This window comes from Chenopodium quinoa, unplaced genomic scaffold (genome assembly GCF_001683475.1).
Source record: "Chenopodium quinoa cultivar QQ74 unplaced genomic scaffold, ASM168347v1, whole genome shotgun sequence".
Lineage (NCBI taxonomy): Eukaryota > Viridiplantae > Streptophyta > Magnoliopsida > Caryophyllales > Amaranthaceae > Chenopodium > Chenopodium quinoa.
In genome coordinates, this window is record NW_018743977.1 from 1,015,543 (window position 1) to 1,043,004 (window position 27,462).

Consider the following 27,462-nt stretch of genomic DNA (forward strand, 5'->3'; position numbering starts at 1 on the left):
GTGGACGGCCGACAGATGCAAAGTAGTGTGCAATTCCTTGGTCACCCAACCAGCTTTTGAGAACAGGCGTCTCAAATTGGGGACCATTATCAAAAACCATAGACATGGGAACCCCGAACCGAGTGATGACATTTTTCCAAATGAATGAAATTACATCCTTCGTCTTGATTCCCTTTACAGCCTCCGCCTCTACCCATTTAGTGAAGTAGTCGACGGCAACAAGTATGTACCTCCTTCCGCCTGTAGCAGGCGTATATGGACCCAGAATATCCATGCCCCACTTAGCAAACGGTAGTGGGCTATGAATGGTAGTGAGGTCAGTAGCCGGACGGTGAATTAGTTTGCCAAACCTTTGGCACTTGTCACATTTTTTCACCATCTCCATCGCATCTGCTTCTAAAGTAGGCCAAAAGTAGCCCTGCCGCCTTGCCCGTTGAGCAAGCGTCCTACCGCCTATATGGGAAGCACAGTAACCAGAGTGAAGATCGTCCAGTATCTCTCGCCCCTTTTCTCGAGTAACACACTTTAAGAAGGGTTGAAGGTACCCCCTTTTGTGAAGTTCTCCCTTTATTATTTCAAAACTGGTTGCTCGTTTTTTCAGTGCTGCCGCCTATTGATGATCATCCGGCAGGGTACCATTTGTCAGATATGCCCTGATTGGATCCATCCAGGTTGAGCTTCTGTCTAAGATTCCAATAGGTTCTTCCTCAATGCTTCTCCTCTCCATTACTTCCCAAAAAAACAGTTCGAGGAGTATCACAGGAGGCGGATGATGCTAATTTTGAAAGTGCATCCGCCTGGTTGTTTTCTGATCTCGGCACTTGGGTCAGATGGAAATCCTCAAGGGAGCTGACTGCTTGTCGGACCGCCTGTAAATACTTGATCATGGCCGGATGGGTTGCTTCGTATTCGCCATTGTACTGACTCACTATCAATTGTGAATCGGAACAGGCGTCTATTTTTCTTGCTCCTGCCGCCTTGCACATGCGGATTCCGGCTAGTAAAGCTTCATATTGTGCCTCATTGTTTGAGGCCTGAAAACTGAAGCGTAAAGCATACTCGTACCTGTCGCCCTCTGGCGACTGACATATGACTCCTGCTCCACAACCATTTGAAGTAGAGCTTCCATCCACATATACCTTCCAGACTTGGTCTGTAACTTGATAGTCAGGAGGACGAGTCATCTCAACAATAAAGTCAGCAAAGGCTTTCCCCTTCACTACTTTTCTAGGCTCGAAAGTAACTTCGAGGCTCAGTATTTCTATGGCCCATTTGATCATTCGGCCTGACGACTCCATGATGATCAGTGGCCGCTTGATAGGTTGGTCTGTATATACGACGACTGCATGTGCCAAAAAGTAGGGCTTCAATTTTTTAACAGCCATGAAGAGTGCAAGACCAAATTTCTCCACTAAGGGATACCTCAACTCGGCATTTTTCAGTACATGACTGACAAAGTAGACCGGGAGCTGACAGTCGTCTCTTTCAGCAAGGAGAACAGCGCTTAACGCATGATCAGAGACGGCCAGGTACATGTAGAGTACTTCTTTGGGCAAAGGGCTGACCAGCCTCGGCAAGGAATGCAAGTGAACTTTCAATTTCTGGAAGGCCGCCTCAGCATCCGGCCCCCATTCAAACCTTGCCTTTTTCTTAATTGCCTGGAAAAAGTATAGGCATTTGTCGCCTGATCGGCTTAGAAATCTTCCCAAGGCCGCCAGACAACCTGATAACTTCTGAACCTCTCGGATGGTACGAGGCGACTGCATGTCGATGACCGCCTGCACCTTCTCAGGGTTCGCCTCTATTCCTCTCTGATTGATAAGGAATCCGAGAAATTTCCCAGACTCAACTCCAAAGACACATTTCTTGGGATTGAGCATGACATGGTGCCGCCTGAGTGTGGCGAAAGTTTCTTGGAGGTCCGACAGATGATCTTTCTGAAGTTTAGACTTGACAATCATATCATCAATATATGCCTCGACATTTCTCCCAATCTGATCAAAGAACACAGTGTTTATCATTCGCTGGAAAGTGGCCGGGGCATTCTTAAGTCCAAACGGCATGACCGTGTAACAGTATAACCCCTGATCAGTGACGAAGGCCGTCTTCTCCTGATAATTCTCCCATAAAGGAATTTGATGGAAACCAGAGTAGGCGTCCATAAAGCTCATCAAAGCATGGCCGGCTGTTGAGTCGACCAGGTTATCAATTTTAGGCAGAGGGTAACTGTCTTTGGGGCACGCCTTGTTTAAGTCTGTGTAGTCTACACACATTCGCCAGGTGCCATTCGCCTTTTTAACAAGCACCACATTTGCAACCCAGTCTGGGAAGTAACAATGCCGAATGAACCCTGCATCAAGTAATTTTTTAACTTCGGCGGCTGCCGCCTGACTTCTTTCTTCGCCATGGTTCCACTTCTTCTGCCGTACCGGCTTCTTTTTCGGATCCACGGCCAGTTTATGTACCGCCAGATCAGGACTAATGTCTGGCATTTCATGGACTTCGAATGCAAAGATGTCCTTGTATTCTTTCAATAGTTTGTGAAAGTCGTCACCCAGGTCCCTTAGAGCAGTCGTCCCAACCTTGATTGTTCTGTCAGGACGCGAGTCATCTAACATCAGGTCCGTATGCTCACCAGCTGGCTGAGGGCGGAATTCATCCGACCGCTCCTCTGCCAATGATTGCTATTTTCTGTCTTTTCTTGCGGCCCCTGTCTGGGATGCCTTTCTCTTCTTGCCGCCTGCTTCTTGAACAGGCGCACTCTCCTTGACATTGTCAAGGTCTATTTTTTCACCGCTCGACATAGTGGCCATAACAGTGGGCTTGACATCCGAGAGATAGCACTCTCGGGCCATCCTCTGATCTCCCCTTAGGGACCCGACTGTTCCATTATCCCTCTCAAACTTGAGCAACATAAGAGATGGGATTATAACAGCCTTGGAATTATTCAGGGTTGGTCGTCCCAGAATCATGTTGTAGGCCGAGAGTTCTTCTACTACCAGGAACCGGACTACCATATGTCGTCCTTCCCCTTTTTCGCCCAGGCGGATGGGTAAATCCACTCGTCCCACTGGGTGGACGACTCCTCCTCCAAACCCTACTAAAGGGTGGGATGCCGGATGTATGCAATCAGTCTGATATTTTAGTTTCGACAGACATTTGCTACTGATGAGATCTGAGGAGCTTCCGGCATCTATGAGGATTCGGCCAACTCTCTGGTTGGCCACTTTACATTCAATAACGATAGGGTCGTCATGCGGCCCTCTTACCCCTCCTAGATCTTCTTCAGTGATGACAATCTCAGGAAATGAATATTTGGAGGGTCGTTCTTGGTGAACGGAATTTACATCTAACCGTCTGATATTGTCTTTGTTGCCCCTAATAGTGGGGCCGCCTCCTGAGAAGCCGCTTGCAATGGTGTAGACGACTGCATCATCTGTATCGGAGCTGTCGGCCTGTTGATTCTTTTTGGTCGACTGCTTTTTCGAGGAAGTGTTCCCCGTAGATTTCTTGACATAAGTGTCAAGATCACCTTGCTCAGCCAGGCGGTCCAGATATCGCATGAGACTGATGCATTCATTGGTGTGATGACCAACATCTTCATGATAATCACAGAATTTTTCTTGGTTCCGATTGTTTGCAGAACCCTTCATGGGGACCGGCTTATCAATTGAGATCCGTCCCTTGATTTCCTTTAGGATAAATTGGCTATCCTTGTTAAACATATACTTTGGGGAGTATGGTTTGAATTCTTTTTTCTTCTTCTTGGACGGCTGTTTAAAAGAATCAGTTGCCCAGACCTCTTTTCTCTTCTCGTCTTTGTTTGACGACTGCTTCTGTCGTCCTTCTCTTTTGTCGGACCTTTTCCCGTCTGACTGTTTTACCGTACTACAAAGATCAGCCGCCTGTATATAGGCTTCCGCTTCAATCAAGGCCTCTTGAAGAGTCGCCACCCTCTTTCGGACCAAATCAAATTTGAAGGTCGACCCGTCTTGAGACCTCTGAAAAAGTCAGTATAGGCTACTTCATCCGGTAACCCTTGAATCTGTATTCTCATCAGGTTAAACCGCCTGATGTAAGAACGAAGCCCCTCTTTCTCGCCCTGCTGAATTGTTCCTAAATCAAGGGTCGTCTTCTTCGCAGGGATGTTCATGGCGAAGTTGGAGGTGAATAAGTAAGCAAGCGTCTTGAAGTTATTTACACAACCAGTCGGCAGGTTGCCGAACCATTGTTGTGCGATTCCTTTGAGAGTCGCTGGGAAACACTTGCACCAAGTGGGATCATCCAACCCTTGAAGGTACATCAGGTTGGTGAATGCCATCAGATGGTCTTCTGGGTTAGTAGTGCCGTCATAGGCGCCTACTAATACATTTTTCACTTTGGCCGGCTGAGCGGCTTCAGTAATTTCCTTGGAGAAGGCCGACGGCTGTTCACCAAGTCTAAGCAACCGTAGCTGCCAGTCCATAGGTTGGACATTTTTTGCTGCATGTCCACCAAACGGAGGTGGCTGTAAAAAATAATGTTGTTGCGGTACAAACGGTAAGTTTGGTACCGCCTGGTCGCTATGAAAGCCGGACTGACGGGAGGTGCCGCCTGACTGACTCTCATGATACGACTGAGTATGCCTCATCGAGGTATTTCGCAGACTGTCTTGGAAGTTTGAAGTAGAGGCCGACTCTGACAATCGGTCACTCTTCTTCTGTTCTAGCAGTAGCCGAGCGTCTGTGTATGTTTTCCTCGACCCGTCCGCCTGAATATGACGAACAGGTTTCCTATTTCCTGGAGTAGGAAAACGGTATTTTGTGAAATCAAGGGCAGGTGGCTCCCACTTCCTAGATTTAGGATGAGGGGTCGCCTCTCGCCCTTGAACTGGCTTCCTCTTCCGTGAAGTGGAGGGTTTCTTAGCCGACTACTCCTTGTCCAGAGCAGGCGGCTTCTTGTTGATCAACTCTTGAATTTCTCCCTTGAAGTCCCTCATGAAGGTCATGAGTTCGTTCCTTGTGATGGGAGCAGACCCATCAGTCGGCTGCTGCCGAACAGGCGGTGCGCCTGCTGGCTCGCTTCCAGTTTGAAGATGTTCCCGTTCCCTCCTTTTGGTATGACGGGTACGTCGGGCCCTTAGGGTCCCGTCTGAAGCTGTGTGAGCTTCAACTTCAAATTCATTCTCAGTATCGTGGTCCGACTGAACTAGAGGGTCGTCCAGGGGACGTCTCTCTTCAGGAGCCGGTACAAACGTGGATGCCATCTCAGAAGTACTCTCCCCACAGACGGCGCCAAAATGTTTCAGGGTTTTCTGATGTCCTGCGGGAAAGTTACAATTCCGAGACTGGAACCGGACGCCTGTACCTGTAAAACAAACGGATGCTCCGGATGATTGGAGATCCGCCTCCGACGGTCAAGTTAGTACTTGATTAAGGAGTAATTAATGCGGAAATTAAAGTGATTGGGTCTCTCTAGGTGAGAGAGTTTAATGTGTGTAATCTGCGTGATTTGCGTAATCTCCCTTAATGAGGATTAAGGGAGGTATTTATAACCTCGGGAAACGTGCCAATCTAGGTTTAGGTTAACCTTGGGCTAATTGGGCTTCCCTCGGAAGTTGGGCCTAGGTGACCGGTTATCCCAGGTGTCATGGGAAGGACACGTGTCGTGTCGTAATTGGTCCATAGTGGACGGATCATTGCTTGACACGTGGCAGGCTCCTATTGGCCCATGTGACGGACACATGGCGGAACCTGATTGGTCCACTTGTCAGATGGTGATTGGTGGGGAAAAATCCCCTAATCACTAGGGTTTGTTATTAATCCGTTCAGTATCATGCCTAGGATCTTGCTAATAATGTTTTGATGATATTATTATGATGGTGATTGTTGTGTCAATAATAATTACATTGCTTGATTATTCATGATTCATTGCTATTGCTTGATCATGCCCTTTTTACAGGTTTAAAGGAAATTTGTACTTGAAATCACGCCTAATAAGATAATTAATAATTTGATTTAGGCTAATATGATTTTAATTCAAGTGATCGCCAATAATAGATTTATTTGTGCATTAATAATCAACCAACGTATATTAAACAGGTTTAGGGCTAACTTATTGTATGTATGTTGATCGGAAAGCCCACATGAATATTATAAGAATTAAGTAGAGGCCGATTTAGGGCGGGTCCAATCTCTTTTAGATTGGATTCGTACCATCATTTTCGAATATCCAGTCATGGTTCCGGATCACTATGGAGTTAGCGATCTCCGTGATCGTGAATGGGGTGTAACCTTCACACCCGTGACGAACATGAAATTTCGTTGGAAAAATCAAAATTTCCGACGGATTTATGTTCCGTCGGATATTTCCGACGAATTCAACAAATCCGTCAGAAATCCGACGGAAATAAATTCCGTCGGAATATATGTGCTTTCTGACGGAATTTTCCGTCGGAATTTACAATTTCCAACGGAATTTTCCATCGGAATATAATTAAAAAAAATTAAAACCTTTTTTACCAAACCCTACTCAATAAAACGCATACCCATGCATCCCCTTCTATTTCCGCCTCTCTTTCTTCTCTCCTCTGCTCCTTCTCTTTCTCTCTCCTCTTCTCCTTCTCTCTCTCTCCTCTTTTCTCCTTTGTTCTCCTTCTTTTTCTGTCCCTCTTTATCCTTCGTTCTCCTTCTTTCTCTGTTCCTTCGTTCTCCTTCTTTTTGTGTTCCTCTTTCTCCTTCGTTCTCTTTCCTCTTTTCCTCTTTCTGGTGTTCTCTTTTTCTCCATTTACGTTCTCTTTTTCTTCTTCATTTTTTCTTTTTCCTCGAATTTTCGACAACAAACGAATTTGTGTGGGCTGGTGGTCGTTAACAAAAAAATAATTATGGTGTATATGGTCAAATTCAACCATAAAAATTCCAAATCTGGAGTTTTTATGGTCGAATTTAACCATATAATCCCAATTTCGAGGTTTTGGAGGTGGAATTGACGGTATTTCCTCGTTTTCTTTCTATTAATTTGGTTTGATTTTTTTATTTTTTATTATTGTGGGTTGATTTCGATTTTGTGTGGTTAATGTTTGATTTCGTTGATTAATTTGAGTTTATTTTTGTTGATTTCGTTATTTTTTTGTTTAATTTTATAGGTTGATTTCGTTGTGTTTTGCTTGGTTGTTTAATTATCCGATGGAACGGTATCCGTCGAAATTTTCCGACGGATTTTTCCGGGTGCCGGAATTTTCGTCGAAAAAGGGCGTTTTACCTACAAAAGGGTTTCCGACAACCGGTTCCGACGGAATTCAGGGTGATTCCGAATTTTTCAGTAGAAAATGGCCTGTTTTCTAGTAGTGTTTATCTCTAGCTTCTTTCCCTTTGGACGCCACCATGCTTAAATGTATGATCACAGTGGGGCTCAAAGTTGATGTTTGAAATATTTCCTACAGTAGGGGTCGTGGGCGTGAGTAGCATGCAAGTGAAAACAACATAAAAGTATGTATTTGCCACTAAGGACACGCTTGGATTGAGGGAAATGTATTACTAGAGTAATAAAAGTCAAACTAAGCAAAATGAAAGTGAATATAGGGAAGAAGGAGATAGTGATGGTGTGATTGTAAGGAAATTTATGTACTGATGGTGTAGTATGAGGTGAAGAAATAGGGTAATAGTTACACTAGGGGGAGGATGGGTAACTATTACCCTCATTATGAGGATAATAATTCCCCATCTCTCTCTTTTCCTTATGACACAAAAACTTTATTTCATTTGTAAACAACTTGTCTCCTAAAACAACCCCTCTAATTACTTATATTTTTTCAAGTTTGACTTTTACTACCCCCTAATATATTACCCTCAATCCAAGCATGGCCTAAGAGTATATTCATTCACTAGTTCGATTTCATTGCCATGGAGTTGGTACCTTCTTCGAAGGCAATTCGACTCACCAATGTAAGACAACAACGGCATAACATCTAAATCCTCCATACCCTCAAAGACTGATTTTGAAATATTTAATTAACGTATTATGATCAAGACAAAATAATTATAAAAAAAAAAAAAAAAATCTAGAAGAAAGTATCACGCATAAAAGATAGTAATAACAAATTAATTTACAAGAAAAACAAAGGATGAAATTAATTAGAATGAAACAAAAACTCTAACCTTTGCTCCAAAGCTATGATCAGAGGAATAGAGGATTATTTAGCCACGACCTCCAAGTATTTTTAAACCCAAAAAAAACTAAGCTCTGACTTTTGTAAATTATAAACCTCTTTTTCATATAACAGAATGTGAAAAAGGAAGAGAGAGTCAAATTTTTTATTTTTAGGCTTTTTATAAAAGAATAATAAATAAATAAACATAAATTGTTTTAGAAAAATAAAGTAGAGTTTAAGAGGGAAAATTCCCTCCAAAACAAATAATAGATACTCCGTAATAGATATAAACTAGGTTATTCCCGTGCAATGCACAATAAGAATTAATCTTTCTTGTAATTTATGTTCTGTTGCATTATATTGTATGTAAAGATTCTAATTAGATATAAAAATAATTTACATTTAAGGATATATATAAACCACATTATTTACAGTTAAGAATTGAAATAGTCAAAAGAATTTAAGGAATGCATATTAATGAAATCTTAAGAAAAAAAATACATAGTATATAATTAGCACCAATGCTTCAAAAAATATAATTAGCACCAATGTCATCAAAATTATTATTTTAGCTTCTAGCAATTAACAGTTTGTATAGTAGTTTGTAGAAGCATCTATTTGATATTTTAGTCAAAATTCATAAGTAGTTTTCAAATTATTAAAAACAGAGTAGTTTAGCTTTAAAAAAAATTAAAAAAAAAATAATGATGATGTCGTTAAAGCATTTAGGAGGGAAATTTTGTTATGAGAAAGCGACATGTGTACAAATTTAGAGAAAGATGATGTCAGCATATTTTGTTTTAGTATTAGTTAAACTAATACTAAAACAAAACATGCTGACATCATTAAAGGACACATGTCAACTTCTTATGAAATTTTTTCCCGCCTAAACTATTTTTGACATCATCCTTATTTTTCTCTATTTTTCCCCATAAGTTTCACGACTAAATAAATATAGTAGTTCTTTCAAAGTTAATTTATGAGATTATGATTACACATTTTTCAAATCTAATATATTGAAATAAAGTAGGCATTTTTGGAGAGCATTCGGAGCGTCACGTAAGAAATATACTTATTTCGACCAATAAGAAGAAATATTTGTATTTTATTTTTGAATTAAAAAATTATGTCTCCACCTAGATAAAAGTAACGAATTAGATTTGATATATCTAAAATTTTAATGCCACGTAGATTATAATCCACGTATTAAATTATTTTAATGAAAAAAATAAAGAAAAACTATAGGAAAAGATAAATTTATTAATTCAATACTACGAGTATAAGAAATCCAAAAAAAATATACTAAAAAATATTTAAATGATAAACGCTTATAACAAAGTTTCGTACCTATCATTATAAGATAAATTTTGATAGTATTTATGATAAAAAATACAAATTGTTCGTTAATTATAATTAAATTAAAATTTGTGATACCTACCATTATAAATTGGCACATCATACGACACAAACAAAATTTCGTATCAATAAAAAACCCCATCAAGCGAATTTGTATTAGTAATTTTGTGTTAATTTTTGGTCATCAATGGCCGCGTAATTTTTAGCTTAATTTTTAAAATCCTATGTTTAAATTAGTATTTCTAATTATTACTTACATTGTATTAATTTGGGATACTCAACGATCATATGTTTATGTTTTATTTACTAAATGTTTTTTTAAATGCAGATCTAAGAAATCATACGACAAAAATAAAATTTCTTATCAATTCAAAACTCCATCAAGCGAATTTTGTGTTAGTAATTTTGTATTAGTTTTATGTCATTAATGCCCGGGTAATTTTTAAAATCTTAGGTTTAAATTTATATTTGTAATTATTAGTTACATTGTATTTATTTAGGATACTTAACGATAATTTGTTTATGTAATGGCATACGATTAGATGTTGTATACTTAATATACGGATGGCTTTGGTTATTTTTGGAGATGATGAAAAAATTCCAATGCATAAATTTGATTTTATATCGCAACAATTTTTCATTTATTGGTAAATATATTGATTTATTTTATATAAATGTAAAGATTTAATTTATATCAATTTCAGTTTGGCTAACCTTTCACGGTTCAATTTATCCATTGATGTAGTAGGTTGGTTGTGGACGAGGTTTGTGATTCTATCGAAATAAAAGATATGGTAAAACAATGAATAATGATTTAGGATTTAAATTATTAAAAATTTATCATTTCACATTAAATATTTTATATAACGGGAAAAAATATCATATTTACAATTTATTTATACTTAATAAATTCATGATAAATTATAGTAAAGAAAAAAATACTAAACTTTTGTAATTTTGTCTGAAATTATTAAATACAATAAATCAAATAATTAAAAATCTTAGATGAAAAAACCGTGCATCGCCATAGTTCCATCTAGTAAAGAATATTGACAACCATTTTAAACAAATAATAGCTATTTAATCAGTGCAACGCACGGGACTAAACTAGTCTATAACTATAATAAAATAATTACCGCTGATATCATTATTATCGACATGTCAACCTCTCATAAATTTCCCACCAAAATATTAGTTACATCATTTTTTTTTTCAAGATAATTTGAAAATAGTATATTAATTATATTGACTAACTATATAATTTCCAATGGACTAAAAATATAAACTTTATCTTTCACCTACTCCATACATTTTATATAGACTATATGAATTTTGGTTTCTACTCTTTATTAATATATTGTACTATTTTGCTTAAATAATTTAGGAATAATTTATACTACGTATTATACACAAATAAGCCAAAAAATTATTGCTAAAATTGTGTCAAAAAAAAAATTTAAAAAAAAATTCTTATAAACACTGGTAAATAATAATTAAACCACAATATACATGATGAATGAAAAAGAATATTTTCACTCGAATCTAGATTTACCCAGAAGGTTAACCAGTTTGAACACAAAAAAAAAAAAAAAAAATATATATATATATATATATATATATATATATATATATATATATATATATATATATAATTCCAGCCTACAACTTCGGTCCAATCACTTGACCCAAAATGGGTAAACCTGAGAACAGCCCGACCATTAAACTTAACATTTTAAATTAATAAAAAAAAAAAAAAAAAAAAAAAAAAAAAAAAAAAAAAACACTAATATTAGTGACTGAACCTCCTTAGTCCTTCCTTAAGACATTAAACCTGATAGTCAAACGAAGTCTTCCTCAACACCTTGAACTTTCAACGTTTTCAAATTATTAACGAGATTTTTTTTAAAAAAAAAAAAAAATAGCTTTTGGACCAAAGAAACATCAGTTGCAGAAATAGTTGGTATATCATGCATTCATGTTAGTTGGTTGCAGAAATAGTTGGTATATCATGCATTCATGCTGCAGGCCTTAAGCACGCAAGATCAAGTTAGTTAGTTCAGCTTCAACATCTAATTTGGTACAAACTCTTAAATAAACCTGGTTCACACTAATTTATTAGGGACCATGTCTACGCAAGTTTTTTCCATAATTTGGTTGTTGATGATTTTCCGGATTAGAACCCGACAATGAAGAAGAGAGCTGCTACCTAGAGAGGTAAATTTAAGGACATTTCGACCATTATAAGGTATCGGCGAAATTCTACTTCTCAAAATTCCGAAAATAATTCAGATAATGAGACGTGAATTTACCATGCCAATTTAATCAATACAAATAGTATCAACATATGACAAAAGCTAATGAGCGCTCTCGGGGCATTAGATAAGAGAATTAAAAGTGGAAATATTAGAGTAAAACTAACATTAATTACACCGAACAACGCGTGATTTTGTCAGACATTCCTAACTTAATACTATTTTCACCAATATAATTATTCCTTATCTAACGCCCCGGGGCGCTCGTTAGCAAGATCCTCAACATATATACCACATTGAACTACTTGTTGATCCTTTTCAAAAAAAAAATCTTGATCATAACATTTTATAACGAAAAAAAGAAAACTCAGTAATAAAACTTAAAATGTAAACAAAATAAGAAATGTAATCTTGTCTCTGAGTTATGCGCTTCAACCACATGAACCTTCTGGTTGCGTATATAAACATAAAACCAGAGACCCATAAATAAAATTGACTCTAAACTGACTTTCTCAAGCTTGTTCTCCCTTTGGACAAGGCCCTCTCTAGTGAACAAATGTGCAAAAATTCCGTAATTGCATATGACCTATACTCCATGAGGCTCATCATATGCCGCATAGGCTCCCAAAATAATAATCATAAATGGGAGTGCAGAAAAGTCGAATGAGCCTGCGGCTTACAGAGAAGGTAACATGCCACCAAGAGAGATAATGATTCTGCAACAAACTAATAATAGTTCTCATGCAAGCCTTGGGTCAAGACAGACAATAACAGGTAGTAGACAGTCAATTTGTAATCTGTTGCACAAATGACCAGTAGGCAAATTTTAGCCCTTCTTAGAAAGAATGCACAGATCTTGATGACCAAACACCAAGGTAGCCTCAAACATTACAAAGGAGATCACTCGTTCTGTGATCAACACAAAATTACTACGGATCATGTAACCACAACGGTTTCTTCAATTGTTTTCTACTTATATAACATTTCAATTGGGTGACATTGAACAATGGCCACTTGGCCAGACCCTTGAGCCTCTTACAATAGCTCATGAACTCAGCCTTCGAAAGATAGATATCAAGATAAAAGCAGAGGTAACAACTAACACACACATATGGCAGGTTAATCCAGCATTTTAAACTTCTGTACAGTGGTTTAAAAGGCTTCAGGAGACAAGTTCATCAGCTCTGTGTTCAACTATACAAAAACAGCTGCAGTTGACTTCTTATAATCCCTAGATACAAACTAGGTATATTTTTTCAGCTCTACTTATATAAAGTAATGTTGCAGACATGGAAGCTTACAGTCATGAACGAGCCAACCCTTTCCATGAAGTCTCAAAATCAAAATAGAGCATACCTGCATCAACTGGAGCAGGCACTGAAGCTTGGTTGTTCATATCCAACAAGAAAGAGTCCTGTGAACCAAGAATGTCACTGCCATCATGGTCCCAGTTCTCAAAATCAAATTCAATTGATTCTGTATTATCCAGTACATTCCGCTCTATTGTTGGTAAATATTCATTCACAGGCACTCCACCTTGAACTACGAAATTCTCTGCTGCAGGCAGTTGGCAGCTCTTTGAAACAGTGTTCAGTGCATTAGAAGCGCTACATGATAACATTGGGCCAGAATAACTTTGTTCTGCAGAAGGATGGCTCCTCTGAGTTATACTGCTTAAAACGTCAGGGGTACTGCAGGACAAGTTTGGGCCAGAAATAGTCTGAGTAACTGCTGATTGTATTTCACTGCATAGTGTAATGTTGCTTTGTGCATCAGTATTACAAGGAAGAACCAGACCAGAAACATTTTGGGTTTGGTTCAAGGATGTATAAGCAAAGGGGCCGTTACTTGCAATAGCAGCAGAATGACCTCCATGGAAATGTGAAGTCGGTGTATGCGGACTAGGCTGACTATATCCTTGCAACTGCAAAGGTGATGTACCAGGAGATATACTGCTTGGTAGACAAAAACTGGGATTTACATCCAAGTGAAGTGATGACACCGTTGAGTTAGTGGAATTGTTTTCAGCAAGGTTTTCAGTTAACTGCTGATTAGGCAGATGCTGTAGGTACGCTACACTAACATTTTTTGGTGCACGATAAGCAGGCCGATTAGTAACCACAGGTCTACTTGTTAATCCAGACCTCTTGAACATAGCACGGGAAGCAACCACTCTATTGCCCTGGACTTGGGTATTACTGGTACAGTTCCGGAGAAGTCCCCCAGAAATCAGATGTGGCTGGAATCTATTTGATGCTACAGCGATACTAGATCGCTGACTCCTAATAATATTAGGGAGGCCAAATGTTGAGGGCACCCCACAGGCAGATGTCGGATTCACAAGTGAATTAGTTCCTGACGGAATTTGTTGCAATTGAGGAAGCTGGTTCAAAGAACCAAAACCAGGCTTGGTAATTGGAATGGGAGGTGAAGGGTTCTTCAATTGCCTGAATTTTTTCCTTGCAAGCTTCCAGAATTCTTCCTTATCAGTAGCATGACAATGATCACTACTTGAAGCTCCAGAGCCCCAAAGGGAACATGGAGCAAGTGAGTCGCAAACATAGCAATGGCACTGCATTCCATCAAGGCGAAATCACGCTCCGCAAAATTACAATGAAGAGCAAACAAATGTAAAAGAAAACCAAAGCATAAGGGTAATCTAACCATTTCGCAGCGGCTTTCATGTGAAGAAGAACTGAAAGGAAATTTGGCACAGAGATGTCGTGGATGAGGATAATCTCTGCATGCAACCTGCAAAAGAGTGCAAGCATGAGAATTCTATTCATTGGGAATGAGAACGGAAGACGTTTATGCTTCATGGAGAACACCACAAAAAGATTGTCATTCATTAAGATCCTTCCCTACAACCACACTTTTGTATCTATTCACTACAATATATTTCATGGCCCAGCTTCAATAAAAGCAATGTTTGTGAATGATCCCTTAAAAGTGTACAACACCAATGCACATACTACGGAGAATAATAGTTGCCAAACATCATAAGCATTGGGAGCTGCGAGTGTAAAAGCAATAACAATACTGCCAATTAAACCCCACAAAAGACAATGCTTTACATATAATCAGATGGAACTGCGCAAGGCATACCAATGCACTATTATGTGGTACCCAAACGCAACAACTCTCCGAAAAGAACTGCATGAGCCTGAAAACTGGATCTGCAAGAGCCAGCACACTATAAAGCATTGGTAGTCTGGCAAAAATTTACGACTAGCAACTGGACTGAGAAATTCTGTCAGCAATATAAGCAGAAAAAACAATCAAAGGGAGGGAGGGATGGAGCGGCAGGCTATCTCCAAAAAAGCACAATATTTACCAAATGAACTATAAAATATATATATATATATATATATATATATATATATATATATATATATATATATTGAGCGAGAATAACCCCATAGAATTCATGATTGTTTAGAGATTGATAATTCTCACTCGAAAGGACCAACCAAATTCTCAAAAATGACAACAAAATAACAGCAAAGGCTAGTGATGGTAACTAGTCTATGAAAATTCTTCATCTACAGTCAGCCAAAAGCTGAGGAAGATATAGGCCACTATGCATATGCAAACAGCATAACATGGTCATACTTACATAACACCCAAATACAGCACATAAAGACCATATGACATTTATCAATTGAGAAATAGCTACGAAAACAAATTCCCAAGAATTCAGTTTCATAACACCCTGTACCTAACATTACAATAACATCAGCAACTTGACCAAATAATTCATAAGACCACTAAAATCACGTAGGGAAAACAATTTATCAACATAAGATAAGCAAGCTGATTACACTTCACAAACACTGTCAGAACAGTTATAAAATAATCTTTCCAAAATCTAAAAAAATCACACCAAAAATACCTTAGCTTATAAAAAAGGATACAACTAATAGAAACCACCAAAAAAACACAATTCCCTCAAATTACACTATAAACCTATCTCTAATAAAAGAATTTAGACTAAGTGAAGGACACCAAATTTCAACCAGAGTAATTCTTGTCAGTAATTAAAGCCAATAATATCAACATGAGAGAGAGGCAGGCTGAATCCAGAAAATGCACACCATTAGCAATATCAACGCTGAAATATATACCAGTTAACAGACCAACAAATTCCATCAACTAAACCTCCAAAAAAAAAAAAATGTATTGCTCATTCATTATATTCACAAGTCCAGTGCCAAAAGAATGCATAATTCTAGCTCAAACCCAACGAATTCTAAAGAAAACGCCAATAAATTGAAAGTGGAAGCTAGTGTCAAAGACCTCTACGTTTAATCCACGAAAAATCGTCAAAATATAAGGAACAAAAGGGCATGATATAAACCCCAACTATGCCTATGCAAGTAATGCAGCAATCATGACATCTTCAAACAATCATAAGATTCATAACAGCATCAATATAAAGCACACTCGGATAGCAAATGGGTAACATAACATGACACTTGAAACTCAGTCAAGTAGCACCCACTACCAAAAGTTCGACCAGCTAATTTGCCTGAATGTTCATAACATTCGAAATCAACAACCGAGATACATAATAAAATGTCAGATAAACAAACTGATCATAACCTACAACACCATATTAATTAGTCATCAAATTCCTTTTACAAATTCCAAAAGGCTGAATTCCCATCAAAAAATATAATTCCCTTGCATAATCCCATGAAACTACCTCTAATTCAATAATTCAACGCCAACATCAAAATTCAACCAACAAAAAGGTTAAAAAATCATAAAATTCATATACCTGACCCGTTTCGCCAACGATAAGCAAATCATCCGAATCTTCTTCGGACTCCTTAACCTCGTCTTTCGGTTTATCGGGATCACCTTCCAACACCACACAATCATCATCATCATCATCATCAATTCTAGGCATCAAAGTTTTAGCCTTTTTAGGCTTCTGTACTATAACTTCACCCACCACAACAACATCATCATCGTCATCAACAACAACCTTATCACCACCACCGCCTCCGCCGCCGCCGCTGTCGATGCCGTCACCTAAGTTGAAGATACCACCAATAGAAACAGGATCATCATCTTCAAGAAGCTTCGTAATCCAATCAAAATTGTCGGCGGTGGATGAATTGTCAAACCCCACTTCTTCATCAGAACTCAATTCAAGAATTAGGTTTCGGTCCATTGAAAATTTAATCGAAAGAGGGAGAATTTGGGGGAGAAATTTCGTGGGATTTTGTGGGATTTATGAGAATTGAAAAACCCATGAAGAAATTAGGTGAAGGAGAAAGAGAGAGTGAGAACTGAGAATTAAGGGGTTCAATTGTGAAGAAACCCTAGAAAACTGAAAGTGTACCAAAAATGGCATTTGGAAGGAGAGAGAACTCACGAGGTTCTTTTCAGTGTTGACTCCGTACAATCCGGTGAAATCGAACGCATGAATGGAAAAAAATGACGAAAAATTGACAAGAAAAAGGTTAGCGTGATCAGCACGTGATCTAAAGTATTTTTTGGGCTAAGTTTATATAAATGTTTATTTGATTGATTGGGCTTGTTAATTACAAGTATCATTTTGTGTTGTATCATTATATGCATAGCTTCATGGACGAGTTAAGCTAAAATACGGTCCCTGAACTATACCATTAGTTGCACATTTGGTCCCTCATCTATGAAAGAAGGCAAATTGGTCCCTCTTCCACCCTTGGCTAACCATTTCTAGTGGAGCAACATCTGAGTCAGCAAAGTTTAGGGATGTTTGTTGCCAACTAAGCCAAAGTTCAGGGACTTCTGTGGTTGACTCAGCATTAGTTTAGGGATTGCACTTCATTTTTACCAAAAGATTAGGGACCTGCATGCTTACATGGACATTTTAAGTTGAAAAAAAAAGGTAGTTTGAAGTTTAGGGGCTCTGAATTTAATCTGAAGGATTGTAACAGCAAAAAAAAAAAAAAATTCCAAAATACTTAAAAAACTAGTCGTAACACACAAAAGTGGCTATATATATTGCTGTTGGTAGTCATTAAAATCATCAAAAAAAATTAAGCAAAAATCCTTCCAACAAAAAAAAAAAAAAAAAAAAAAAAAAAAAAAAAAAACTGTTGCAGTGAAGAAGGAAGCTCCTGTCAAGGTATCTGCAATAAAATTAGTAATTAAGGTAATTAGGAGTTGTTCAAAATTAGAAGATTTAAGCAATATTAATATGTTTGTTGATGACAAGAAATGTCTAGACGTAGCAGTGGATCAAGTGGAAGTGGTCAAAGGTGTCATTGTGGGATAACAGTTTCAAAAACAAGGTCATGGACCAAAGATAACCCACGCAGAAGGTTTATAGCCTATCCTGATTATGATGCTGAAAGTAATAGAAGGAGATGCAAGTATTTCAAGTGGGTAGATGTGGAAGATCAAACTGATTGGCAAAAAGAAATAATATTAGGACTAATGGAAGATAAAAGAAGGTTGACTGTTGATGTTGAGGAACACAAGAAGAGGATGAATGAGGCAACTAAGTATGCAAGGAAGATGCAATCAGATTACATGATGTTAAAACTGAAAAGAGACAAGGGTTCAGGTGGCTATAAGTATGAATTTTGGGGTGTAGTTGTTGTAATAGCAGTAGTTTGGTGTTGGTATTTGTTTAAGAAAGTAGGCAAGTGATGTAATCATATGTAGTAAAAGTAAAACAAGCAATTAGGTAATGAAATGATAATTAATTAAATAAAGTTGTGGATTAACCTTAGGTTTTCTTCTTTGTTAGCTCCTGTTGCTTTTCCTTTGCTAATCCTTGCAATGCTTGACTTGAGATTGTCTGTTGTGGTTGAGATGCATACTCTGACTGTGACTGTGACATGGGATATTCTTAGGAGAAAGCATATATGGTTTGTTCACCTTCATTATCGGAATAAAATGCTGCTTGTCTTTGTCTTTGTTGATTGCTTGGTTGTATTCACATATTTATAAATAGAGTTAAAATTGTAGATTTAAAAAAGATGATGTAATGGGCATAAATAAATAGAGTAGTTGGTACTTACAGTAGCAATTCTTCGGTATCCATTGAGTAGGTGTAAATTCCCACTCCTCTGTTGTGCATGGGGACTGTGCTGGGAGTTAACCTAGGTTGTGTCTTGTTCTGATGATGAGCAATTCCACCAGCATTTGATTCCCTGGGGGTATTCTTGCAGGTTGTTTTATTGTGCCCTTGCACTCCACACAAACTACAATTCATTGCAACCCCTGTTTTCCTCAGTTTCCCTTTTTCAGTCACTTCCCCAACACTTGGATTTCTCTTTGTCTTAGGTCTGTGATTGACCTTTTTCAATGGAGGGGGAATGATTGTGTTCTGTGAAGTAGGCCACTCCTGTGGACCATTTAGGGGTTCAAGAAAAAAACTGTACGCATTTGCATAAGTTGATTTTCTGAAATATTCACTCGTATACTCTTCAGGTTCATCAACCTTCTTCCAAATGGCAACTATGGCATGTTTACAGGGAATGCCACTCACTTGCCAAGCATTGCAAGTGCAAGTTCTTTGTGCCAAGTTCACCACATACTTGCATTGAGTTGACCCATCCCTGACTCCATAGCTAAATCCCCCATCCCAAAAGGCATTCCAACCTCTAGCCCACACCTTATGCTTTTCTAACTGCTGCTTAATTATAGGGCAAAGTGGCTAACCATCATCCTTGAGCATGTCTCTCTTAGTGTGTAACCTCTCCATGAGACCTTCTCTTATGTCTTCTAACGTGGTTATGATTGGCTTGTGTCTCACCTTGAGTATATAAGCATTGAAGACCTCACTCATATTATTATCCACACTATCACATGAAGACAATAGGTGTGTAGAAAGCCCTACACCACTTCTTGTAGTTCCTGTTTAACAAATCAGTAGCTGCATCCTCAGATAGCTTTCTCATAGCATCAATTTGTTCAAGAAAACCATTTTCATTTGTGCTCTTTGCTATGAACCAAAATTGTTTCCTTAACTCTAAGCCACCCCCAAACACACTCCTAAAATTGCAATAGACATGTCTTGCACATACCCTTGTTTCTGCTTATGGAAACACCTCTGCAACAGCTGCAAGTAACCCTTTTTGTTGATCTGACATGAAGGTGTACCAAGCACCTTCATCAGTCCCTAGGTCAGCAGCCAAAAGATATAAGAACCAGCTCCAAGTTTCAGTCTTTTCAACTTCGACAATAGCCCAGGCAATAGGGAACATTTGATTATTCCCATCCCTACCAACTGCCACTAACAACTGCCCACCATAAGGTCCCTTAAGAAAACAGCCATCTAGGGAAATGAAAGGCTTGCACCCAGCTACAAAGCCTTTCCTTAATGCCTCAAAGCATATGTAAATCCTGTCAAAGACATTCCCATTCAATTTCAGCTTCACAGTGTTGGCCCTATTGCTCTTAAGTATCTCCTCTGCATACCTGGGAAGTAATTCATATTGTTCCTTATACTTCCCAATAATAATGGATTGGCCCCTCTTTCTAGCTCTGAAAGCCATGTACTTACTCACTCTAATACCCCAGTGATAGGCCGTCGTCGAGCCTACCAAAGATAATAATTCCTATCTTGGTCTCACTAACAATAGTAAGGGTAAGAAAGGGTCGAACCCAAGAGAGGCGTTGAATCAACCACCGAGTACTACCGTTTAAATAAGCTAAACGAATTCTAAATTGGGTTGGTTTTTAGTAACTTCTTCTAACACAATTCAACTAAGCTGAGAGGAGGTTAACAATATTAAGAGGAATCTAGGGCTTGGGTTATACCACTCAACTTCATCACAAATCACAATTAGCATGCAACAATCAAGGTAAATTAATGGGATAAATTAGGGGAAGTCATCTAAAGCACCCAACTACTCTCTCAAGCTAGAGGGATTACTTGAATCATGAATACGACCTACTCTCGTGGTTACATAGCATAAAACAAGTGTTAAAGCATAATCACGATGACATAAACATTCCCTTGACCGGTAATCCCTATTCTCATGGCATTTCGGGTCAATCAAGCATAAGGGAGCTAACTCAAGTTCATCTCTCGATCCTTCGTTGAGAAAGCTTGGATAAATAGTTCTAGCAATGGCCATATACAAGAACTAAGCAATTAAACCACTTAAGCTCAACTAATTAACATCCCACAACAACCAAATTAGCACATACAACAAGTAATTAGTGACTACATTGAGGGTTTTGCCCAAACCCTAGAATTTAGACTACTCACAATCCATGGGGGTTAAAGCAATTAAAGATTTCAAGCAATTCATGAACAAATTCAAACTAAGGATTAAGCTAATTAACAATCCAAAACATGCAAGAACTAGAAAATAATTAACAACAAAGTAAAGAGAAGTAGAAAAGATGAGTAAGAAATGGTTACTATGAAGCTTCAAGGTGAGCAACAATGGTGGATTTTGTCTTCTACAATGATTGAATTTGAATAATTCCAAGCTAATAATTGAGAACTAACTAATGATTTGAGAATTTAATGTTCTAAGACTACAAACTAAGAGAAAAGCTCTGAAAAACTGCCTCTCCCCTGAAAAACTGCCTCTAAAGGGGTATTTATATGACCCCCAAATAAAAAGGACGGAGAAAACAAGGAAAGAGTTCGACTGCAGGTCTGCACGGACGTGCCAGATTTTGCACGGACGTGCCAGATTTGGCACGGACGTGCAAGGCTAAGCACGGCCGTGCCAAGTTTGGCACGGACGTGCAGAGGGGGCAGAACTGAGGCAGAACGTACTGCTAAGAATCGAGCAGTTCCGCACGGACGTGCAGATATTGGCACGGACGTGCAGCTACATCTGCACGGACGTGCTTAATTTGGCACGTCCGTGCAGGCCTTGGCAGAATGTTCTGAGTTTCTGGAGCACTTCTGCACGGACGTGCAAAGTCTGGCACGGCCGTGCACCCTCTTCTGCACGGACGTGCCAGATTAAGCACGGCCGTGCAGGCCTTGGCAGCTTGCTGAAGCTTTCTGGAACCTCCTGCACGGACGTGCAAGGTCTGGCACGGCCGTGCAGGGTCTTCTAAACCCCTTTTTTCATCTTTTCTTCTATAATGCTCCTTTCCTTGGCTTCTTTCATCCATCTTCTTGCTTCTAACCTCGGCTTTGTATCCATGGGCTCCATTTGGTCGTTCTTTTGAACCTAGAATCTCAACAAAAACACCAACAACCCGTGAAGCATAGGATACACAAAAATTGCATAATAATAGAGTAAAAATGAACCAAAACGCAATTTATATCAAGTAAACTAGGTTCAAAACACCCTAAAATCGTATCAAATAGCAAGTTATCACCCAGTCTAACCATATTAGCTCCATTATGTCATGAAGCCTCATATAAGGGTTGACCTTAAACTGATTTTGGTAGGTCTCACCAATCCATCTTGCTGACATCTTCTTCACTCTTGGAGATCTACCACACTTATGCTGACTGACATGGGACTTGACTGTGAAATGAGTATTATTCCTATCCAAGAAGCCCATATTCTCCAAGGACACCCCTTAAGTTTGTTCTCACATTCTGCCCCTACCCTTTGTTTGTCATTTTTTGTGAAAGGTATGTTTCTGCCTAGCTTTATGGAATGATTTTTGACTGCCTGTTTAAATGCAGCAGGGTTGTCAAACTGTTGACAAGGGAAGAAGTCTTCTATGCACTCGTCATCCTTAGCTTTTGCAACCTTCCTAACCTTATTATTAGGGGGTGCAACTAAGTAACCACATTCATCATCATCCTCTGACTCATTAGGGCTCTCAATGTCACTAAACTCCTCAAAATATGTTCTTATCTCACCAAGGCCCTTTGATGCAGCTACCTTCCTAAGCATATCCAATTCATCTTCATAAGAATGTTGATTTTTTTTATCCATTGCAATTTCATCCCTAGCCTTCACAAACTCTTCATCATCCTCATCTGTTCCCTCTGTATCATAGTCTATGTTAGATTGGGTTGCCCTAGGAATTTGGGTTGGTTCAAAAACATTTTCATCAACTGTGAAAGGTTGGGTTACCCTAGGAGTTTGGATACGTTCACCAATAACCTCGGAAACATTGTTATCTATTAATAAGCTCATGAATTGTCCCCTTCTCCCATGATTGAACAATGGAGTGGCTGGTTGGTCATGTTCAGTGTAAACGTGAATCAGTTTGTATTCAAGGAGAAGAGACAAGAAAGGATCACAAAGCCTAATTTCAAAGCTTAAGTACCTAATGCCACTATTCAAATCTTTCCTGGGATCCAAAAAGTGGAGCTTCACAATGCAATGTCATTATAACCTAACCCCTCTATTAACCCTTTCACATAATGCCCATCTATATTATCAGGAAGGTTATCAAAAACATTTATCTTCCCACCTACATAGAATGCACTAGAAGAAATTTGCCATTCACCACCATGATGTACAACCAAACATGGTTTTAGATCCATTTCTGACAAAAGTAAACAACACCAAAATTAACAACCTAAGCAAGCAATAATTTCAACAAAGTCAATGAATCAATTCAAAGCATAATAAAAACTTGATCACATTGCAATATATAAAAACAGAATATTTTGGGTGGAGAAAAGGGGGTGAGCTTCCTCCAAAGCTTCCATACCTAGGTGAATGCATCTATTAGATATGACCGTTGATTTATTGCAACTCAAATTTTTAATAGATTGATTATAGCTCATCCACAAACCAAGGATTGAACTAAATAGATGATTTTTCAATTATTTTAATGTATTACAAAAAAAGGTAGCCTTACTGCTTTAGCATATACAGTAGTAAACATATTTAATTAGCATTATTGAAATAATAATGGTGGATCATATCATGCATGATCTATTCTCATCTAATTACAAACTTTAAAGCATAATTTAATAAGTTTAAGGTTATAAAAAGAGACAATAAGCTATCAGAATTTGATACGTTGATGATTAAACAAACATAAAAAAAAAACCAAAAAAAGACCCATATAATTTAATCTCAACATATAACAACAGAAACCTCATCAAAAAGAGAGATTCAATAATAATAATAATCAATTAGAACAATCAACTAACTAACAGAATTAACGGTAGTTTAGAAAATCATCACAACAAAAATTTGATCATCATCATCATCATTCATTCATTCTTAATTCATCAACAACAACTAGATATGGCCGTTGATTTATTGCAACTTAAATTTTTAAAAAACAGAGCATAACCAAACCCTAACCTACCCGTAAAATCGTTAGAAACCCTAACCCACAAAAATTCAATCTTTACCAATCACAATTACACACAATACCACAAAACAGCATAATCAAGCATATTTGAACCAAAATAAGCACAATTCCAGAAAGCCCCCCCCCTTTTTTTGGCAATAACATAGCAGGGTTTGATCATATAACTAAATGGAGATTAATTTTTAAGAAAACAGGATCGATGACCATACCTTGAGCAGATGTGAGTTTCGCCATCTTCGCTTTCTTCTGCTCCGAAGATTCACCAAATTCCCAGCCAGACATCATAAACAATGGAGTAATTACTTTGAAGATGAAGTGTGGGTTTTTTTTTGGTAACCTTCTAGAAGGCCCCTAAACTATAATACTCGTTCATTAATTAAAATGATAGAAGGTCCCTTAACTTTACTCCTTCATTAATTAAATGCCAACTCATACCCAGAAGGTCCTTAAACTTTGATTATTTTTTTATGTTTTTATTTTTTTTTGCCACATGGGCACTATAGTTCCTAAACTATGCTAACTCATCATTTTTTCACCGGAAAAGTCAGGTAAGGGTGGCAGAGGGACCAATTTGCTTCATTAGAAAGATGAGGGACCAAAATGCTACAAATACTATAGTTGAGGGACCATATTTATGCTTAACTCCTTCATGGACTGGATTCAATGGTATGTGCCTATGTGACTGTGGTTTGGTGGTTGATCCAAGTAAAAATGATGTTCTAAATCTAATAAGGTTAGCATAATTTAGGACTTTAGATTTGTACGATTCATTCTAATATGGATTCTACCTTCTTTTTTTTTTTTTTTTTAATGGATATGGATTCTACCTTATGAATATGAGTATGCATGCAAAATTGAATCGATTCAAACTGATGTGTGTTGAATAATCTGGTACAACTTGAATCATAACATATTCTGGATAATCGAATAGAAAGCATATTGAAAATGACCTACTCGACCTAAGCTAATTACAATTGGGATTGGTTTCTTTCTCATCATAAGCTAGTTTAAATAGATCTAAACTTGATCGAATTTGGAAAGATACAACTTGATCCATCTTTGAACCAAAAATCTTCTTATTCTAATATGATTCGTATTCACTTTGTACCGGAGTCGATAATCTCTTCACCTAAATAGAATCCAACCTGAATTTGAATTGAACAACCATTTACCAACGAACTCTAACTACAAGCATATCTTTATGAACTTATAAAGACTGAAGATGTCAGCTTGTATGTTCGGCTTGGCCTGGTCAAGTTGAAAACGAGTCATATAAGGCTAATTGTTAAACTAGTCAAAATCGACCTAAATTGAGGTTTTGAAGTGAATTATAGTTGATCTATTTTAGCTAGAGAAACAAGTTTAAATTAAACCTCTATCAATCTCAACTTTAATTAGAATTATTGAGATTTAAACTACAAGCTTGATTAAGGACAATTCAATTACTCTAAAGCAAATGTATATATTTTTCTTTTAGGAAAAAGCAAATGTGTATTTTTGAAATAGGAGAAATAGGTGGAGATTGTATGTTACTCTTCATATCATATATAAAGTTTTGGAAATGCCTAAGTCATACATATGATTGTCATCATCCTTTTACAAAGCAAAAGATCAATCTTCAAACAATGCCTCATTTTTGCAAATTTGGTCAGTCTAAAACAAAACACATGACTATAAAGTCACAACAACACAATTTTGCAAATTGCAACCACTCATTACTAGAGACATTAGCTGTGTTATTGACTAGTTTTTCATGTTGAACCAATATTCGCAAATGGAGTCAAATAACATATTACTTAATGGAAGTAGAAAAATAAGGGTTAGGGGATATAATATAGCAATATTGAGTACGATTTCTAAACTTTTTAGTTTTTTTTATCTATTTATTATCATATAGCAACACACGTGTTGACAATTAGCTGGTAGTTGTAGCTTATAATATTAGTTGACTTAACTAATTAGTAAATTTTTTTTTTTTTTTTTTTTTTTTTTTTTTTTTTTTAAAATAGTCCATTTGTTGTATGCATGTTCTATAACTTTGTGTTTTCTCAGTTTTTTTAAATCTTACTATTATTCTTCGAAGATATTTACAAACTTCAAATTTTCAAAAAATAATAACAAAGAAAAGAAAAAGAAGTACATAGCCATGTTTTGTACGGATTATTATCTTAAATTTATCTTCATATAAATTTTTAATTTAACAACCTTTTTTGGTAGCTAGAAAAAAAATAAGCACCAATTTTTATACAACTAACTTTTAGATTGAATAAGTATTCCGTTACATAATTAATACTCCACTATTTATTTATTTTTTGTGTCAAAAAAATATTATTAATGCTCCACTACGTATTAACAATTTTTTTTTTAATTGAATTAAAATTATTTTTATTAAATTTTAATTATTTTTATTAATATTCTATTATATTTGCTCGTTGAAATTATTAATTAAATTGGTCCATTAACATGGTATAGTTGTAAAACATAAAAAGTCGATATGATTCAAGTATATCGCACTATTCGCATGTCCACTGACGAGATAAGTGTGATCGCAAAACGTTTGACGGAGTAGCAGTTTTAAAACTTCTTAAATCGGACGTTTTATAAAAAATAACGTGAAAGATCAAAAAGCACAAACGGCAGCGTAGTTTAATGGAGAGGCAAATAAGAATTAAGCAGTTTCCAATAAATTCCCATTAAACCGGGTAACTGCCATGTGCCAGTTAATTTCCCCGCACGAAATGCTCCTTTTTTACTCTCACTCGCCATTTCAGCGCGTCATATTTAACTGCTTTCTTTTTCATAATCCTACGGTCGTGATTTAATCTAACAGATACATCCAACGCCTCAGATTAAAATAAGGAGTAGTAGTCAAGTAAGTGGGTCCCACAGTTTTTTCAGACAGTTGTGGTTACTGTTTAGATACCTTACTGCTAAGCATGTTTTAAGGGAGCTTCTATCACGTGCTAAGCTGCTGCTGCTCCCTTATCATTTTCATTTATCTTTATTTTTTAATTTTAGATTTAAATTATTGATATTAATTTATTATGGCTGCGTTTGGTCAAAGCATTTAGAACAACTTTTATGGATATCCTTAATTTTTTTTATATAGTTACAGAGTATTAAAATTGGTATTAGGTCTTTATTAGTATGGATTTTATAATAGGATGGATTATGTGGTCAAATTATCACCAAACTTTTATGTTTATTTATAGAAATTTCATCAAGTTTATAATATTGTTTTAAGTGTGTGTTGTCTAGTTAGGAGTGATTGGTCTAATTTCTAATGCATGGTTTGATTAACTAGTTTCTTCAAGGAGACAGTTGGAATTATGTTATGCAAATCTATGTTTTGATTTTAACATATCTGATCTTGCCGTTCTTGTTTACATAACATGTTAAAACAAATACTTTTAATTAGGAGCTAATATAAGGCATCCATTTAATTTTTGTTGGAAAGTATCTTACTAACCTACAATGGTGGAACATTGTCCTTAAATGTAATTTCATCCCCAA

At 37.2% G+C, this 27,462-nt stretch overlaps 2 protein-coding genes across 3 annotated transcripts; both read right to left on the minus strand.

The window, feature by feature from the left end:
* Positions 1 to 12,552: 12,552 nt before the first annotated feature.
* LOC110689688 lies at positions 12,553 to 17,178 on the minus strand. Of its 2 annotated transcripts, XM_021866468.1 has the most exons (4): positions 16,517 to 16,612; positions 14,842 to 14,912; positions 14,401 to 14,487; positions 12,553 to 14,308 (listed from the first exon to the last, which is right to left on the minus strand). In XM_021866468.1, exons 2-4 carry the CDS (start codon positions 14,893 to 14,895, stop codon positions 13,040 to 13,042), a joined length of 1,410 nt encoding a protein of 469 aa, XP_021722160.1. In that variant the 5' UTR covers positions 14,896 to 14,912; positions 16,517 to 16,612; the 3' UTR covers positions 12,553 to 13,039. The 2 variants fall into 2 exon arrangements, with proteins under 2 accessions (XP_021722160.1, XP_021722159.1); XM_021866467.1 differs by lacking the exon at positions 14,842 to 14,912 and having other exon boundaries at positions 16,517 to 17,178.
* A 1,576-nt stretch (positions 17,179 to 18,754) lies between these two features.
* On the minus strand, positions 18,755 to 20,237 carry LOC110689850. The gene is made up of 2 exons (XM_021866682.1): positions 19,791 to 20,237; positions 18,755 to 19,372 (listed from the first exon to the last, which is right to left on the minus strand). The coding sequence occupies exons 1-2, from the start codon at positions 20,235 to 20,237 to the stop codon at positions 18,755 to 18,757; spliced, it is 1,065 nt and encodes a 354-aa protein (XP_021722374.1).
* Positions 20,238 to 27,462: the final 7,225 nt, after the last annotated feature.

What these genes read in the sequence shown, in the direction of transcription:
- LOC110689688 (XM_021866467.1), bottom strand. Translation starts at nt 16,915, where the DNA reads ATGGACCGAAACCTAATTCTTGAATTGAGTTCTGATGAAGAAGTGGGG. An exon ending in TCGTTGGCGAAACGGGTCAG is followed by an intron (nt 14,488 to 16,516) that starts GTATATGAATTT and finishes ACTCTTTTGCAG; the next exon opens with GTTGCATGCAGAGATTATCC. An exon ending in ATGAAAGCCGCTGCGAAATG is followed by an intron (nt 14,309 to 14,400) that starts GTTAGATTACCC and finishes GATGGAATGCAG; the next exon opens with TGCCATTGCTATGTTTGCGA.
- LOC110689850 (XM_021866682.1), bottom strand. Translation starts at nt 20,237, where the DNA reads ATGGCTTTCAGAGCTAGAAAGAGGGGCCAATCCATTATTATTGGGAAG. An exon ending in TACTTGCAGCTGTTGCAGAG is followed by an intron (nt 19,373 to 19,790) that starts GTGTTTCCATAA and finishes ATAATTAAGCAG; the next exon opens with CAGTTAGAAAAGCATAAGGT.